Source organism: Podarcis raffonei, chromosome 1 (assembly GCF_027172205.1).
Source record: "Podarcis raffonei isolate rPodRaf1 chromosome 1, rPodRaf1.pri, whole genome shotgun sequence".
Lineage (NCBI taxonomy): Eukaryota > Metazoa > Chordata > Lepidosauria > Squamata > Lacertidae > Podarcis > Podarcis raffonei.
The window spans coordinates 128,537,055-128,552,682 of NC_070602.1; the positions used below are offsets into that span (position 1 = coordinate 128,537,055).

Sequence of the window (15,628 nt, forward strand, 5' to 3'; positions counted from 1 at the left end):
AGATGACCAAATTTTAGTTCTGCCATGAAATTAAAATAGCAAAATTAAAAATAATTCTGATGGGGATTCAGAAAAGTTACCCACATGTGGCTACATGTTTGTTTTATTCAGGGTCCCCAGTGCAGAATCTGGAACTAGAGGAATACTGGCGAACGCTCCAACTGAACAAGATGCCAACTTACTCTCTGGCACCTCCTGCGGAACTAAGTAATAGCGAGCAGAGAACCCATCCTTGGCCACTGCCAAATCTGTGTGGAACGTGAGTGACAAGATGCCAGTAGTCGAGTGGATATCCGAAGGAGTTTTAGTTCCACAGTACCTGCCAATCAAGGGGCCAACTGCAACAGAAACAGAAGAAAAGCACAACTCTCAGTTAGATAAACTTGTCGGCATCTTGCCTACGTCGCTTGGGAAGGTTTGAAGGGGCAGAAATAAGCCATCCGTATTATCAGAGGCTACAAGATGAAAATCAAAACATGCAGGGATGAAAACCCCTCGCATGTACACCCTTGTGCAAATTAATTGAAACAAACAATGAATTTAGTACAGTAGTTTATTGTACAAAACTCCCATATACGTACATTAGTAACGGATATGACCTCTGCTATTTTTAAGCAGCATTTGAACACGGTTTGGCAAGGAGTCTACTCGTTTCGAACAGTCACTGTTGATTTTTGGATCCCTGTACCACACTTGAATCAGCGCCTGAATGAGCTTCTCCGTAGTCGTACAGCCTACAGCACAGAGGCAACTTCTGCATATAGCCCACAAATTCTCAATGGGATTTACGTTCAGGGAATTCCCTGGCCAATCAAGTATCTGTATTTGCTGCTCTGTCATGAATTCCTTTACCACTTTCGATGTGTGACAGGGGGCTAGGTCCTGCTGCAATATCCCAGTACCATCAGGATAACTCTTTTCCAGCTCTGGAATAACTCTCTTTTGTAGAACCTCAATATATTGTGGCGAGCGCATCATTCCTTCTATTGGCTGCAGGCTTCTGACACCATAATAACAAGCATCCCCAAATCATCATTTTTTGTGGGTGCTTGGCAGACTGATCGATGTGGCATAGAAAGCATGCTTCGTTTCAATTAATTTGCACAAGGGTGTCTCTGTACCCCAGATTTGCAAGAGCTCTTCTCTGAAAACATAGCAGCCTAAACAGATGATTAAGCTTAGTGGCTGTTGCGTAAAATGCTGCCTGCAGCAAATTTTGTGCATAGGTCAGTAAAGGTAAAGGGACCCCTGACTGTTAGGTCTAGGTCATGGACGACTTTGGGGTTGTGGTGCTCATCTCATTTTACTGACCGAGGGAGCCGGCGTACAGCTTCCGGGTCATGTGGCCAGGGCATGGAAACACCATTTACCTTCCTGCCGGAGTGGTACCTAGTTATCTACTTGCACTTTGACATGCTTTCAAACTGCTAGGTTGGCAGGAGCTGGAACCGAACAATGGGAGCTCACCCCGTCGTGGGGATTCGAACCACCAACCTTCTGATTGACAAGCCCTAGGTTCTGTGGTTTAGTCCACCATAAATTTTACCACCCCATCTACCTACAATCTGGTTTTTGGGCCATGAATGATTACGGCTGCAGTGCTCCACTCACTGACCTGGGAGTACGTCCAAATGAACTCAATGGTTCCTCCTTTTGAGCAGACATGTCTGGGATTATGAAATAAAGAAATCACATACAGTGGTACCTCGGGTTAAGTACTTAATTCATTCCGGAGGTCCGTACTTAACCTGAAACTGTTCTTAACCTGAAGCACCACTTTAGCTAATGGGGCCTCCTGCTGCTGCCGCGCCGCTGAAGCACAATTTCTGTTCTCATCCTGAATCAAAGTTCTTAACCCGAGGTACTATTTCTGGGTTAGCGGAGTCTGTAACCTGAAGCGTATGTAACCTGAAGCATATGTAACCCGAGGTACCACTGTATAGAGAGCTCTCCTGCCTGGTCCCCTGGTGGAGGTTCTTATTCAACGCAAGTAATCATACATGTTCATGCCATTGGAAAGCCTAACCTTCAGCTATTTTCACTTTTAGTGCATACGTTGTTTCGCTAGCAGGAAAAACGGTGACTGACCGATTGATGGATAACATTTCTCGGCAACTTTTTCATAAAAATCGTTCTCAAGGTGTCGTACAAAACTTTTCTGTATGCAATCAATGTAGAAAATGGTCTATTCTATACTTTCTGGCTAAGGGAGCCTCTGAATACTTCAAAGAACTCTCAAAGATGCCAACTTCTGAACTTGATGGTCTGATTATATGAATCAGGTTGTTTTAAGGCCTCAATGTATTTTTAACATCACCTGAAGTTACACTACGGGTGCAATGCCAGCACAGGAAATAGAAAGGAACTCTATCACTGTTCAATTTAAGCTCTGGTCCCTGCTAAGGACAAGGCAACAACATGGGAGATTGGATGGAGCCGTAAAGTGTTAGCAATTTATGACCTTTATGGAATTCTGGAGACTCAAAATTGATGCTGTTAGTGTGACAGTAGCCAGACACGGAAGAGAGCGTCGGCGATACATCACTTTAATCCTTACCTTGAGGAATACCGTCCCAGATGTCCAGCCAATCGTACTTGCAATCTCCCTCCCCGACTTGCAAGGGGTCGTGCTCCAGGTCAAAGGTTAGAAACTGAAGGATGATCTCCATCTTTGGCTTGGCCATGATGGTGAAAGCACAGTCCAAATTGTGAGGATACTTATCGGGGAAACCCGGGGATTCAATAGTACCGTTCGAAGTGGTGAAGTTTCTGGAACAATCTTCAGAGCCTATAGCGAGAAACAAGGGGACATTAACATACCACATCAACATTAACAGTAGCCAAGCTGAGAGGCATAATTCATAATTGCGTGTGTGGTTTTTTTTTAAGAAAGCACTTAAATCCCTCATGCGGAAAATTGCTACAGCCTTGCAAAAGTATTAATTATTAATATTACTGTCCTCGTTTTATTTTCCATCAGAGTGGCAATTAGCAAAGCAGCCTTGCTGAGGTGACACCTGAAATCCTGCGTCTTAAGCACTATAAAAATCGAAAATAAATAGTCGCAGCTTGCACAGTGGCTTAGCTTTAAACGTTTTGGGGTGTAGGAATTGAGGGATTTGGTCAAGAGGACAAACAGAACCGCCTTTCTCACTTGTCCATGCTAACCGCCAGAAATGCAAGTTATTTGCATCCTTATGGAACGCTTTCAGACTGCCAGCAGCACAGACAATATTACCACTTATTTAGCGGTGAACCCAACACTGCCCTCCATTGTGCCCCAGCCGGCTAAGTGCCTTCTATTTCTTGCTGACCCAAGGTGCCTTGGGGGAGAAAGGGGTTGCATTCTGTTCAGGCTATGACTGCATAGAAACTATGGCTCTGTAGGGACCAGACAATTAACAATTGAATTCTCCAGCCCACGGGTCACTGGGAGGGGAGGGGAGGGCTTGGAACAAGGAATTTTACAAGACCCCGAGGTTCCACTGCTTTAACAGAGGATTAACTTTCACAAATGTTCCGTCTTTTGTTTTATTACACAGACGTTGCTGAGAAAAACGCACAACTCCAACTGTGAGCAATTCCTAACACACTGCTAACAACCACCGCAACAGAGCTATATGGGTGTGCATTTGTGCTATATTTTAGAAGAGAGAGAAAAGATTCAGCCCCTTTAAGGGAGATGAAAGATGGACAATGGCAATGTTAAACTAATGGCTATGTAAATTAATTTAATCAGATGACTTCCAAAATGAGTGGGTCTTAATTGGATTGCCTGGCAATGTAGACTCTAGTTGACCAGCTTAGATATAGGCATCTGAAAACAAATCACCAAATTTGCTAACACAACAGACCACACATAATAGGTTTCTTCTCATTCTCCTTTCATTTCAAAACCATTACTAAAGGGCACAGAACAGAAGACCCTGCGCGACCTGTATATACTTTGAATATGTAATTCAGAGATAAAGTGCTTTGATATTTAAATAAAATTTTGTATTCCTAAGAGGAGGAGTTGTTGTTTTGATTTCTTTATGTGTTCCATTTAACATTTGTTAAAAAACCTGAAGCATTTTTGTTAGGGATTGTAGGGAAAGATCTGCTCCAAAAGTTGAAAAACATCTTCATGTATGCGACAACGGGTGTGAGAGTTTTAATAGCACAAGGATGAAAGACTGAAGAAACCCCAACTAAAGAATCATGGCAAGAAAAATTGACAGACTATGCAGAACTGGCAAAACTGACATACAAGCTACGAGACAAGGATAACTGTGACTTTAAAGATGAATGGGAACCCTTTACAAAGTATTTGAAGACACAACAAAGCGAACTGGACTCCTTGGTTGTTTTGGATAAACATTCACAAACTTTTTATTGATAATAATCAGCTAAATAGTTTGAGGATTTTTACAACTGTGTAACATGCAGAAAACAGCATTTTTAGAGAAATCAAAGACTGGAACTGAGGGAAGTCGGGGGTAGGGGGTGGGTTCTGTGGGGGGAGGGAGGGGGAGGGAGGGAGGGAAAATGGGGGAAAATAAGGATGATATGTTTCTGGATAATATGTTTTGTTTTAATTTTGAATAAAAAGTTATTTTTTAAAAAAGATTTCTTTATGTGTGTGCGTGTGTGTGTGTGTGTAGCTACAGATATTGGATTCCAGAGTGTAAAGCAACCTTTCTCAAAGTTGGGTCCCCAGATGTTTTTGGACTACAGTTCCCATCATCCCTGACCACAGTCTTGCTAGCTAGGGTGGTTGGAAATTATAGTCCAACATCTGGGAATCCAAGATTGAGAAAAGCTGGGAGTGAGGGAGGAGAGAGAGAGAGAGAGGGTGGGTGGGAGAGAGAGACTGTCTGGGATGATGAAGAATAAATCTTGGGATATTATCCCAGTCACTGAATGACTCTCTAGTAAACTACCGGGTGACTGAGTGCATTTGAATTTCTCAGTTGTGTCCCAGGCAACCAATGCCCTTTTCAAAATGAGTTTTTTTCCCTATGAAGGAAGTCATGATCGCTAAGAACATAACACCACTAGGACTGGGCAATATATTGATATATCACCCATAACCAGTTTAAAGTCCATACATCATAAATCACTGGGCGGTATATCATCCAAATCCAGATTCAAGTCCATATCATGATACTGGTTTCATGCTGGATATGTGTAAGTAAAAATGAGAACTTACATATGATGATTAACTGCCCAATGATAACATCATTTTGGTGCGAGGTGAGTATATATATATATATATATATATATATATATATATACACACACACACACATATATATAGCAAGAGTAATAAAAAGAAATTGTTATTTAGGGGATTTGAATTTAATTCTAAATTATATACCGGAAACGTGGGAGATTACAAGGGGTAAAAAAAAATGGATGTATCGCGCCATACTAGAAGCAAAAAAACTTGTCTTGATGAATTGGAAGAGCCACAAAAAGATCCCATTGAGCACATGGATTGACACTATGGACAGACTAGTTACCTACGAACAAATTGCATATCGACACAAATTAAGAATGGATAAATACAAAGAAATCTGGAAGGAATACTTAAGCGATAAGGCGGACAGTGGTGGGAAGTAGGGGGAGGAGAGGTGGGGAAATATTGTTAAAAAGGTGTAGTTAGAGGTATATCAGTACTCAAATCTGAATTGTTAAATTGTGTTATTAGTGTTATTGTGGTTTTTGTTGTATATGTTTTGTTGTTGTTGTTGTTTGTATTGAAAAAAAACGATTAAATAATTTTTTAAAAAATGATATTGCTTTCATCATTTTGATCTGGCAGTATTATATTCTGACTCAAAATTGCGGGGGACACTATAAAGCCAGCCAATGCCTCTATATCAGGGCTCAGCAAGGTTTATCTTGCCTGGGCCGGATTGGTCCTGCGGAGATCCCTCTGTGGACCGGATTGCGCACGCCTGCGATTTCGGCGTCTGAGCAGACACGATTTTCTGCGCCGTGTAAGAGAGGCATCGCACTGCGCCGGTTTAGCGCGGCGCGTGAGCGGGCAACTTGGGGGCAGCTCGTGGGCCAGTCAAAAAACCTCCGGGGGCCCCTTCCGGCCCATGGGCCTTAGGTTGCTGCCCCCAGCTCTACATTTGTTGTTTGTTGTTGTTTAGTCGTTTAGTCGTGTCCGACTCTTCGTGACCCCATGGACCACAGCACGCCAGGCACTCCTGTCTTCCACTGCCTCCCGCAGTCTGGTCAAACTCATGCTGGTAGCTTCAAGAACGCTGTCCAACCATCTCATCCTCTGTCGTCCCCTTCTCCTTGTGCCCTCCATCTTTCCCAACATCAGGGTCTTTTCCAGGGAATCTTCTCTTCTCATGTGGTGGCCAAAGTATTGGAGTCTCAGCTTCAGGATCTGTAATTCCAGTGAGCACTCAGGGCTGATTTCCTTAAGAATGGAGAGGTTTGATCTCCTTGCAGTCCATGGGACTCTCAAGAGTCTCCTCCAGCACCATAATTCAAAAGCATCCATTCTTCGGCGATCAGCCTTCTTTATGGTCCAGCTCTCACTTCCATACATCACTACTGGGAAAACCATAGCTTTAACTATACGGACCTTTGTTGGCAAGGTGATGTCTCTGCTTTTTAAGATGCTGTCTAGGTTTGTCATTGCTTTTCTCCCAAGAAGCAGGCGTCTTTTAATTTTGTGGCTGCTGTCACCATCTGCAGTGATCATGGAGCCCAAGAAAGTAAAATCTCTCACTGCCTCCACTTCTTCCCCTTCTATTTGCCAGGAGGTGATGAGCCCAGTGGCCATGATCCTCGTTTTTTTGATGTTGAGCTTCAAACCAGATTCATAGCTCCATCCATATTTCAGACACTGTGATATGTCAGTATATCGTGATGTTTAGCTGGTGATATATCACAAAGTTGAAAACCAGCTCCATCATTATTTCAGACATAAAAGCACTTTGGACATAATCTTAGGTGAGAGGAAAGTAGCAGAACAATTCTTGGAAAATGAGACTCGGCAAAGACTTCCTTTCCTCCTTCCTTCCTGATCAACTGCAGAACACCCTTGGCAAATGTAACAAAGGAGTCCAAAAGTAATTGGAGGAGACCAAAGGACATTATGAAGCCACATGACTCAGTTCTATTGCTAAAGCTAACTAGGGCTGGACCTGTATAACATGACACAATGAGGATATAAGCCACTAACAGTAAGGTTAAAGTGTAATAAATAAGTAGCTGGAAAGGTTGTTCTGGGGGTTTCTCGCACCTACAGAATTGAAATGGATATTATTATTATTTTAATTTATTATCCAACCTTTCACCCTGAGGTCCCAGGGCAGGTTAGAACAATTTGAAATACAACATTAAAAATGCTAGCCTGCCAGCTTCTCTTTGTAGTTGGTTCACATTTGTTTTCCTCAATATACAATTAGCTACACATGTATCTGCAAACGCTAGGAAGCAATATTTGTGTTAGGGCTGGAACCCAGTTGAATAAATCTTGGTTGATTAGTCATAGGGGTTTTTAATTAAGTATTGATTAAAACTGCATAAATTTGCATATAAATAAAACAAACAGTTTGAAACAAACACTCTATTTTTAGACGATGGCAGGCATACATGACAAAGGCGCCATCTTTGATGAGGCACCCCCTTCCTCGTGACAGAACCTGCTACATGAAGGGGCATGTTTCACCTTACAGTTTTTTACAAATACTTTGAAAGTAATGTAATTTTACATGAAACTCTGGTGCTTGAAGATTCGAAAGCACTTTTGTTTAACTGACCAAAAGCAGTTTTGAGCAGTTAAACTAATCAGTTAGTTAGCCAAAGAGTGCAATCCCAACTAGTGTAAAATGAAGACAGCTGTCAACAGTTCCACAATCACAATACCACGTCTTCCTAGCCACACAACCATTTCCTGCAATTCCTGCAAATGGGAATTGCGGTGGAGGAATCTGCCAAGAGCTCAGCCCATGCTAACATTTCCCCCAGCGAGCAGCATTCCAGAGGAGGAGGCACAGCTGATACTGGAGAAACCAAACAGCGAATTTCTCCATGTCACGAAAGATATTGTTGAAGCCTCCCGAAATCAAACCAGAAGTCCAGACATGCTGGTTTTATTAAACTCATGCACTAGCACTCCAGTCGGTGCACAGGGACAATAAATAAACAACATGAACAGCAGTCCACAAACAGAACAACAAATACAAATGAAACTTGCCAGCTGAACTGGAGATGGAACAAAAAATATGCATTTTGCACCCCTCCCCTCAATAAGGCTAAAGAGGAAGGAACCACAGATCTGGGGAGGTGAGTTCATTTCGCAGCCTTGGGACAAGTGGTATAAAGACCTTTCCACAATCGTCTTCCCTTTGCATACAGCAGGGCCCAATGACTTCTTAGCTAAGTGCCAACTACTCAAATTGAACCCAGAAGCATCTCGAAGGCCAGTGCAGCTGTAACAATACTAGTTGAATATGCATGTGCTGACTCACATCTTCAAGGAAATGCACAGCAGCAATTTACAGTAGTTGAACCTTCTGAATTGCCTTTATGGGAAAATCTATTTACAGCACTTAAAACAGTGCTGAAGCCTGAACTTCATAGATTAGAGTTGGAAGGGAAACTCAAGTTCAAACAAGACCAGGAAGGCCCAAGTTCAAATCTTCACTCATCTGTCAAGTTCAACGGGTGGCAATGGGATGGCCTCTCTATCTCATTGCTGTCATGAGAATGAATGGAGGAAACCATCACTTATGCTACTGAGCTTGTTGGATGAAGTTGTTGTTGTTTAGTCATTTAGTCGTGTCCTACTCTTTGTGACCCCGTGGACCAGAGCACGCCAGGCACTCCTGTCTTCCACTGCCTCCCGCAGTTTGGTCAAACTCATGCTGGTAGCTTTGAGAACACTATCCAACCATCTCATCCTCTGTCGTCCCCTTCTCCTTGTGCCCTCCATCTTTCCCAACATCAGGGTCTTTTCCAGGGAGTCTTCTCTTCTCATGAGGTGGCCAAAGTATTGGAGCCTCAGCTTCAGGATCTGTCCTTCCAGTGAGCACTCAGGGCTGATTTCCTTCAGAATGGAGAGGTTTGATCTTTTTGCAGTCCATGGGACTCTCAAGAGTCTCCTCCAGCACCATAATTCAAAAGCATCAATTCTTCGGCGATCAGCCTTCTTTATGGTCCATGTTGGATGAAGAGCAGGTTACAAATGCAATTAAGAAATGTATTTAAATATATAACCCAGGGGTTTTGCAAAGGTATCAGGTACACCTACAGAACTGATCCCAGAACTATTACATCACACATGAGCAGACTCACCTAACAATAAACTATGGATTATCAATACATGAATGAGCCTTGATTGCACTCCCCTTCCTTCCTCTGGCACAGCCAAAAGGAGGAGCTCAGAAGCTTTAAGTTTCATTCTGAACTAGCTGCAGTTTAGTGGCACTGTGGGTTAAACCACAGAGCCTAAGACTTGTTGATCAGAAGGTTGGTGGTTCGAATCCCCGCAACGGGGTGAGCTCCCATTGCTCAGTCCCTGCTCCTGCCAACCTAGCAGTTCGAAAGCACGTCAAAGTGCAAGTAGATAAATAGGTACCGCTCCGGCGGGAAGGTAAACGGCATTTCCGTGTGCTGCTCTGGTTCACCAGAAGTGGCTTAGTCATGCTGGCCACATGACCCGGAAGCTGTACGCCAGCTCCCTCGGCCAATAAAGCAAGATGAGCACCGCAACCCCAGAGTCAGTCACGACTGGACCTAATGGTCAGGGGTTCCTTTACCTTTTTTTTATGCATGGACCACACAGCGGAATCTCTTGTGTGTCTCTGAATTTATGCTTCCACCATTTGTTAAGGTTTCTGAGTAAGATTAGGAAGCTTGTTTGCCCCCCCCCTTATCTCTCTCTCTCTCTGTGTGTGAGAGAGAGTTTCTTCATGTTCTACTTGTGACATAAACCTCCTATGCAAGATGCTAGGAATGGAATGTCTGCCAACCCAGAGCCCTCGCTATCCTTCTTCAAGACACAGCCAGGCCTCTCCTTGATCACTTAAAAACATCGCCTCACCCACGCTCACAGGCACAACACAAGACTATTTTTAATTCTCCAAAAGTCTCATCCCCACACCCACCCATCTGACAAATATTTAGACAGAGCCAATTTAAAAAGGCCTCTGATTAGCTTTTCACTTTCTCCAAGAATAGTTTTGTATTAGAAAGGCATGATGAATAGTTCCTCTTATACGGAGCTCAAGAGGCGCCCGTCTTGCTCCCTTGATGGCACTGCCAACAGCAGCCTGTTTCAGCCAGCGTTACAACCAGTTGCAAAACCCTTGGCTTCTTGAAAAGAGAAAACACAAGGCTATTGATCTGTGCTTGAATCACATATTCACAGGAGAGCGGGGTTGGGAGAGACCTCACTGCAGATCTAAGAGAGGACCACTTTCGCTTAGCCTTGACTTTAACAAGCTTTTTAATATATGCCGCAGAGAAAAGATATACTGTTTGTAGTTCTAGACCATACGGGATAATTTAATGAAGAAGCTGGCTTTCCATGCCATGGTAAAAAATAAAAACACATCGTTAATACCGCGCGTTGCTAAAATATTTTACATCCTTGGAAATGTTGTGGAAACAGATAAGGGAAGGGGTGAGGGAAACTTAAAATAGACTGTGCTGATATGGCCTATGTAGCTAGTTTAAGGACTCTCAAACTTTGTCTCTGTGAATCTACGAAGGATCAAAGTACCCCATTCTGTACATGTTTGTTCAACGCTTGGATATTTCATGACTGAGCGGTTTATAAATTTTCGCATAAAATAAATGAATAAAAGTCATACTCCCTTTCTGTGTTTACATTAGCAGCTCACTGGGCTGAGTGAAAAGCAAAGAATGACTCATGCTTTCCAGGATACTATAAAGTAGATTATATATTAAAATAAAGCTACCATAGTCTGTTACATGTTTTAGGGCTTTTCCAGGGAAGGAAATCATTCTGGACAAAAACGTGGGGGGGGGATATTTTGGGGTTTTTTCACATTAAAACCACATCTTGTTCCCCACATTTTTTGGGGTTTTTTTCACATTAAAACCACATCTTGTTCAGGATATTCAAGTAAGTGTAGAAAAGTTAAAGGACCCCTAGACGGTTAAGTCCAGTCAAAGATGACTAGGGGGTTGTGGCGCTCATCTCACTTTCAGGCCGAGGGAGCCAGTGTTTGTCCACAGACAGCTTTTCCAGGTCATGTGGCCAGCATGACTAAACCGCTTCTGGTGCAACGGGATACCGTGACAGAAACCAGAGCACACAGAAATGCTGTTTACCTTCCTGCTGCAGCGGTACCTATTTATCTACTTGCACTGGTGTGCTTTCGAACTGCTAGGTTGGCAGAAGCTGGGACTGAGCAATGGGAGCTCACCCTGTCACAGGGATTCGAACCGCCGACCTTCTGATCAGCAAGCCCAAGAGCCTCAGTGGTTTGGACAGCAGTGTACATAGGGTTCCACTGCAGCCACCCACCCAGGCGCTGACCAGAACTGGATCTGCTACGCTTCAGCAAGGCTGCTTTATTATATGCCCTCAGACCATGCCCTAGAAGCTGTTCCATTGGGCACCAGTTCTGTCAATCAACATACAATGAGGAGAAGACAACTTGGCTCAATCAAGGCACACGTAACAACTTGGTTGAGGGGCATCAAGAAGTTTGGTGTTTTCCTGCATAGCTGTCAACTTACAGATTTGAAAATAAGGGACCAGCAGCCTTGAAAATAAGGGACCAGCAGCGGAAATAAGGGACCTGCAGGCACTCCAGTCTTCCTGTCCTTCTGCAGTCTGGTCAAACTCATGCTGGGTAGCTTCGAGAACACTGTCCAACCAACTTTGTAACCAGAGGTTCAACTGAATAGAATCTGAATCACATGCACCACAAGGCCTATGCAGCCTCAACTTAAGATGGCTCCCCGGCCTGGCTTTGCACTGCAAAATTTGCAGCAGCACATGCAACAAAATGGCGTCCAGCATTCAAAAAACCCCTCAGCTTGCATTAACTAGCCACACACAAGGCATGCAAGTTCCACCCCCCAGTCGTTCTTAGACTTCTTATTGGGTGAGCAACACAGCCAAGCAACACAGTTGGAGCCTCCCTCCTCCCTGGCTGGCAGGGAGGGGGGGAGAGGAGCTGCTTCCTTTGAAATTTAAGGGACATCATTTAAGGGACATTTAAGGGACATCCATCAGTAAGGGACAGCAGTGGGACATGGCGCTGGAATAAGGGACTGTCCCTTCAAATAAGGGACACCTGACAGCTATGGTTTTCCTGAACAGGTAGGTACTGACCTGTCTTGTAGATCTCATAGCGTAGAGAGAAGCCAGCACCTTGGCGTGCATAGTCTGAGGTGAATTTAATATAGAGAGAAGGGCCTGATGATGTGATGGTAGGTGGAGCGATGTTCCCACAGTGCTTGCCCAGAAGGTCAGCTGATTCACTGTCTCCATCCCGAATCTCAATAAAATCGTATCTGTCAGTGGGGGGAGAAAACAAAGCAAGAAACAATTAAGAGAAAAATCTACCATGAAAATATAGTTCTATTTTACAGATGGCTTATACTTTGAACATGTTGATTTATCTCATCTGTCATGCCAGTCACAGCTCTATAAAAGGTTTCTTTAGACTTATTTCTTTACACATTAAGCAAAAAGCATTGTATTCTAATTAATAAGTTATCACGCTATTTCACATCTGACCTCCTGCGATCAGTATATGCTGATCAGAATTCACATTGTTTCTTCCAAATAGCTTGAAAGCAACAAAACTTTGAGAAATCTGCACGTCTGCTCATTGTATTCAAAACATTTCATTATCTGAATGTTTTAGATGCCCAACGAGCTATTGTGATGAATAAAGTTTTATAGCCATCATAATCTGTAAAACATACAGAGCCAAAGACATCTCTCGCTCTTCCTACAGTTCATAAATCTTTGGCCTTGCTATTTACTTATCTATAAAAATCGCTTCCCCACCCCTTCTTTATAATCCAAGCTGCTTGTCTTTGCCGAATCTTTGCGTGCAACATTCATAATCCGCCATAGAAGCTTGTCGTTCATTAAAAATAAAATTTTAAAAATCACATTTTCAAGCACTGTGGCTGTAAAGGCATGTTCTGAACTTGCTGCAGGAAACTAGTGAGCACATTTTTGAGGCTCGATTTGAGCAGAGCAGTTTATAGTATAGAGAGCAACCCAAAACTCATAATCTGTCAATGCCCTGGAAAGAGTTTTGATGGGGAGGAGGCACCTTCTTGCCCAGCACTGCCAGCCCCACCGGTGAGGATCACCAAGCTAGCACTGGCAACATCCCGGGTGGTATAATTATTCAGTAAATTGCCAACCCTTCACCTGCAAGTGCCAAGGCAGGTTATAACAATTAATCCCAATCTAATGGTGGCCAGTGAAAACTCCCCAACTGAGTGTGGGGTTTTGGGGTTGGCGCTGTGGTCTAAACCACTGAGCCTAGGGATTGCCGATCGGAAGGCCGGCAGTTCGAATCCCCACTATAGGGTGAGCTCTTGTTGCTCTGTCCCAGCTCCTGCCAACCTAGCAGTTCAAAAGCACGTCAAAGTGCAAGTAGATAAATAGGTACCACTCTGGCGGGAAGGTAAACGGCGTTTCCGTGCGCTGCTCTGGTTCGCCAGAAGCGGCTTAGTCATGCTGGCCACATGACCCGGAAAAACTGTCTGCAGACAACGCCAGCTCCCTCAGTCAGTACAGTGAGATGAGCGCTGCAACCCCAGAGTCGTTTGCGACTGGACTTAACTGTCAGGGGTCCTTTACCTTTTTAAGAGAAGACAGTATCTGCTGAATCCTGAGCCAACGCTGCTGCCATCATGTGACAAGAGCAAGCCTAATATGAGCCTCTTCAATGCCTGGGACCTAGCACAGAGGAGGGGGAATTTTTTCTCTGCCCTCCCCTAAGCTTCCGTCCTGGGCTGGATGAGCAGAAATCTCCTTCCTCCTCATCATGAAGATCTCGCTTTCCTTGCCGTGCCTTTGTTCTCTGCCTCCAAGCACACAACTGATCTTTCCTGGGCCACGTTCAAATGCTCATCATGTTGTCACTCAGTGTGGTCTCGCACAAATTTCTCAAGGAAGCCCATGGTGGGGTTCTGGATTTGAAGAGTGTTGCCATATGCTTCTTACAGATAAGTTATCATATCCCAGCAGCTAAGCAAACCCCAAATTCCTTGTGTTAACCAGAATGTGCAAGATTACTCATATATACTTGTATTTTGTGTGTGTCCTTAACAGGTATTGTACAGACACTAACGTATCAATATAATTATTTGAGAGAAAGGTCTATGTAAAAACTTATGGTGCAATCCAATCCCTGACTAAGCTGCATTAAGAACCTAATACAGTGGTACCTTGGGTTAAGTACTTAATTCGTTCCGGAGGTCCGTTCTTAACCTGAAACTGTTCTTAACCTGAAGCACCACTTGAGCTTATGGGGCCTCCTCCTGCTGCTGCGCCGCTGCTGCACGATTTCTGTTCTCATCCTGAAGCAAAGTTCTTAACCCAAGGTAATATTTCTGGGTTAGCGGAGTCTGTAACCTGAAGCGTATGTAACCTGAGGTACCACTGTAATAGCAATATAAGCTTAACCAGGTCTTTTAAAGTCTTTCTTTACCCTTCCAGAGACAGCAATACAAGTGAAATGCAGGTGAACAAATTACCTAACCAACCATTTTGGCAGGTGTTGATTAGAAAATACTGAGATAACAGAAACCAACTAGCAGATAAAGCACAAGGTGAAAAAGCCTATAGGACTGGTTAGCTATATCAAGGTTGATATGAGAGTGGATGTAACTGATATTTTCAACCTCTCGCTTAATATTTCCGCAAAACTGCAGGCAACAATTCAATCATGGAGCAAAGGTTATTGGGCAAGCTGTGTAGGCAACAATAATTACAAAGTTCATTTTAAACTAAGCAAAGTGCTAGTTAGAAGGCTTCTGGGATCATAATCAATCAATTTCCCTCTACTATCCATGACAAGAGAATAAAAGAGGATATTCTCCTCAGAATAAAGGAGTAGACTGTGGATTTTCATGTGTGAAGGCACGACCAGTTTGCTGGCATATTTTTTCCAGTTCATCTGAATACAGTGGTACCTCGGGTTACATACGCTTCAGGTTACAGACTCTGCTAACCCAGAAATAGTGCTTCAGGTTAAGAACTTTGCTTCAGGATGAGAACAGAAATCGTGCTCCGGTGGCGTGGCAGCAGCAGGAGGCCCCATTAACTAAAGTGGTGCTTCAGGTTAAGAACAGTTTCAGGTTAAGAACGGACTTCCGGAACGAATTAAGTACTTAACCCGAGGTACCACTGTACCATGCAGTCTAGTGGACTTTCTGACATAAACGTCTCTCCCCTCCCTCCAATTTGTACTAACATGTAATACATATTGTAAGCACTTTTGCACTCACAATAACATTCATTTGCAGGAGAAGGCCAGTCTCCCTTCCTGTATTTATTTGCATTGTGTTGACCTGTTTAAAACAGCATGTTACCAATCTGCTCCTCAAAGGGGCAGAGGTGGAAAGAAAAGTGATACACTGCCAGGATTCTGGCTTTGTCACAAGA

At 43.5% G+C, this 15,628-nt stretch overlaps 1 protein-coding gene across 4 annotated transcripts in view; it reads right to left on the reverse strand.

Annotated features, from left to right (window-relative positions):
• Positions 1-15,628, reverse strand: part of NRP2 (neuropilin 2) — a 247,018-nt gene that overhangs the window by 137,043 nt on the left and 94,347 nt on the right. For all 4 annotated transcript variants that reach the window (XM_053366087.1, XM_053366095.1, XM_053366078.1 and 1 more), the window contains exons 3-5: positions 12,326-12,507; positions 2,558-2,788; positions 183-338 (exon numbers count right to left, since the gene is read on the reverse strand). In XM_053366087.1, coding sequence (XP_053222062.1) covers positions 183-338; positions 2,558-2,788; positions 12,326-12,507 — 569 coding nt within the window. The remainder of the gene's footprint in view (positions 1-182; positions 339-2,557; positions 2,789-12,325; positions 12,508-15,628) is intronic.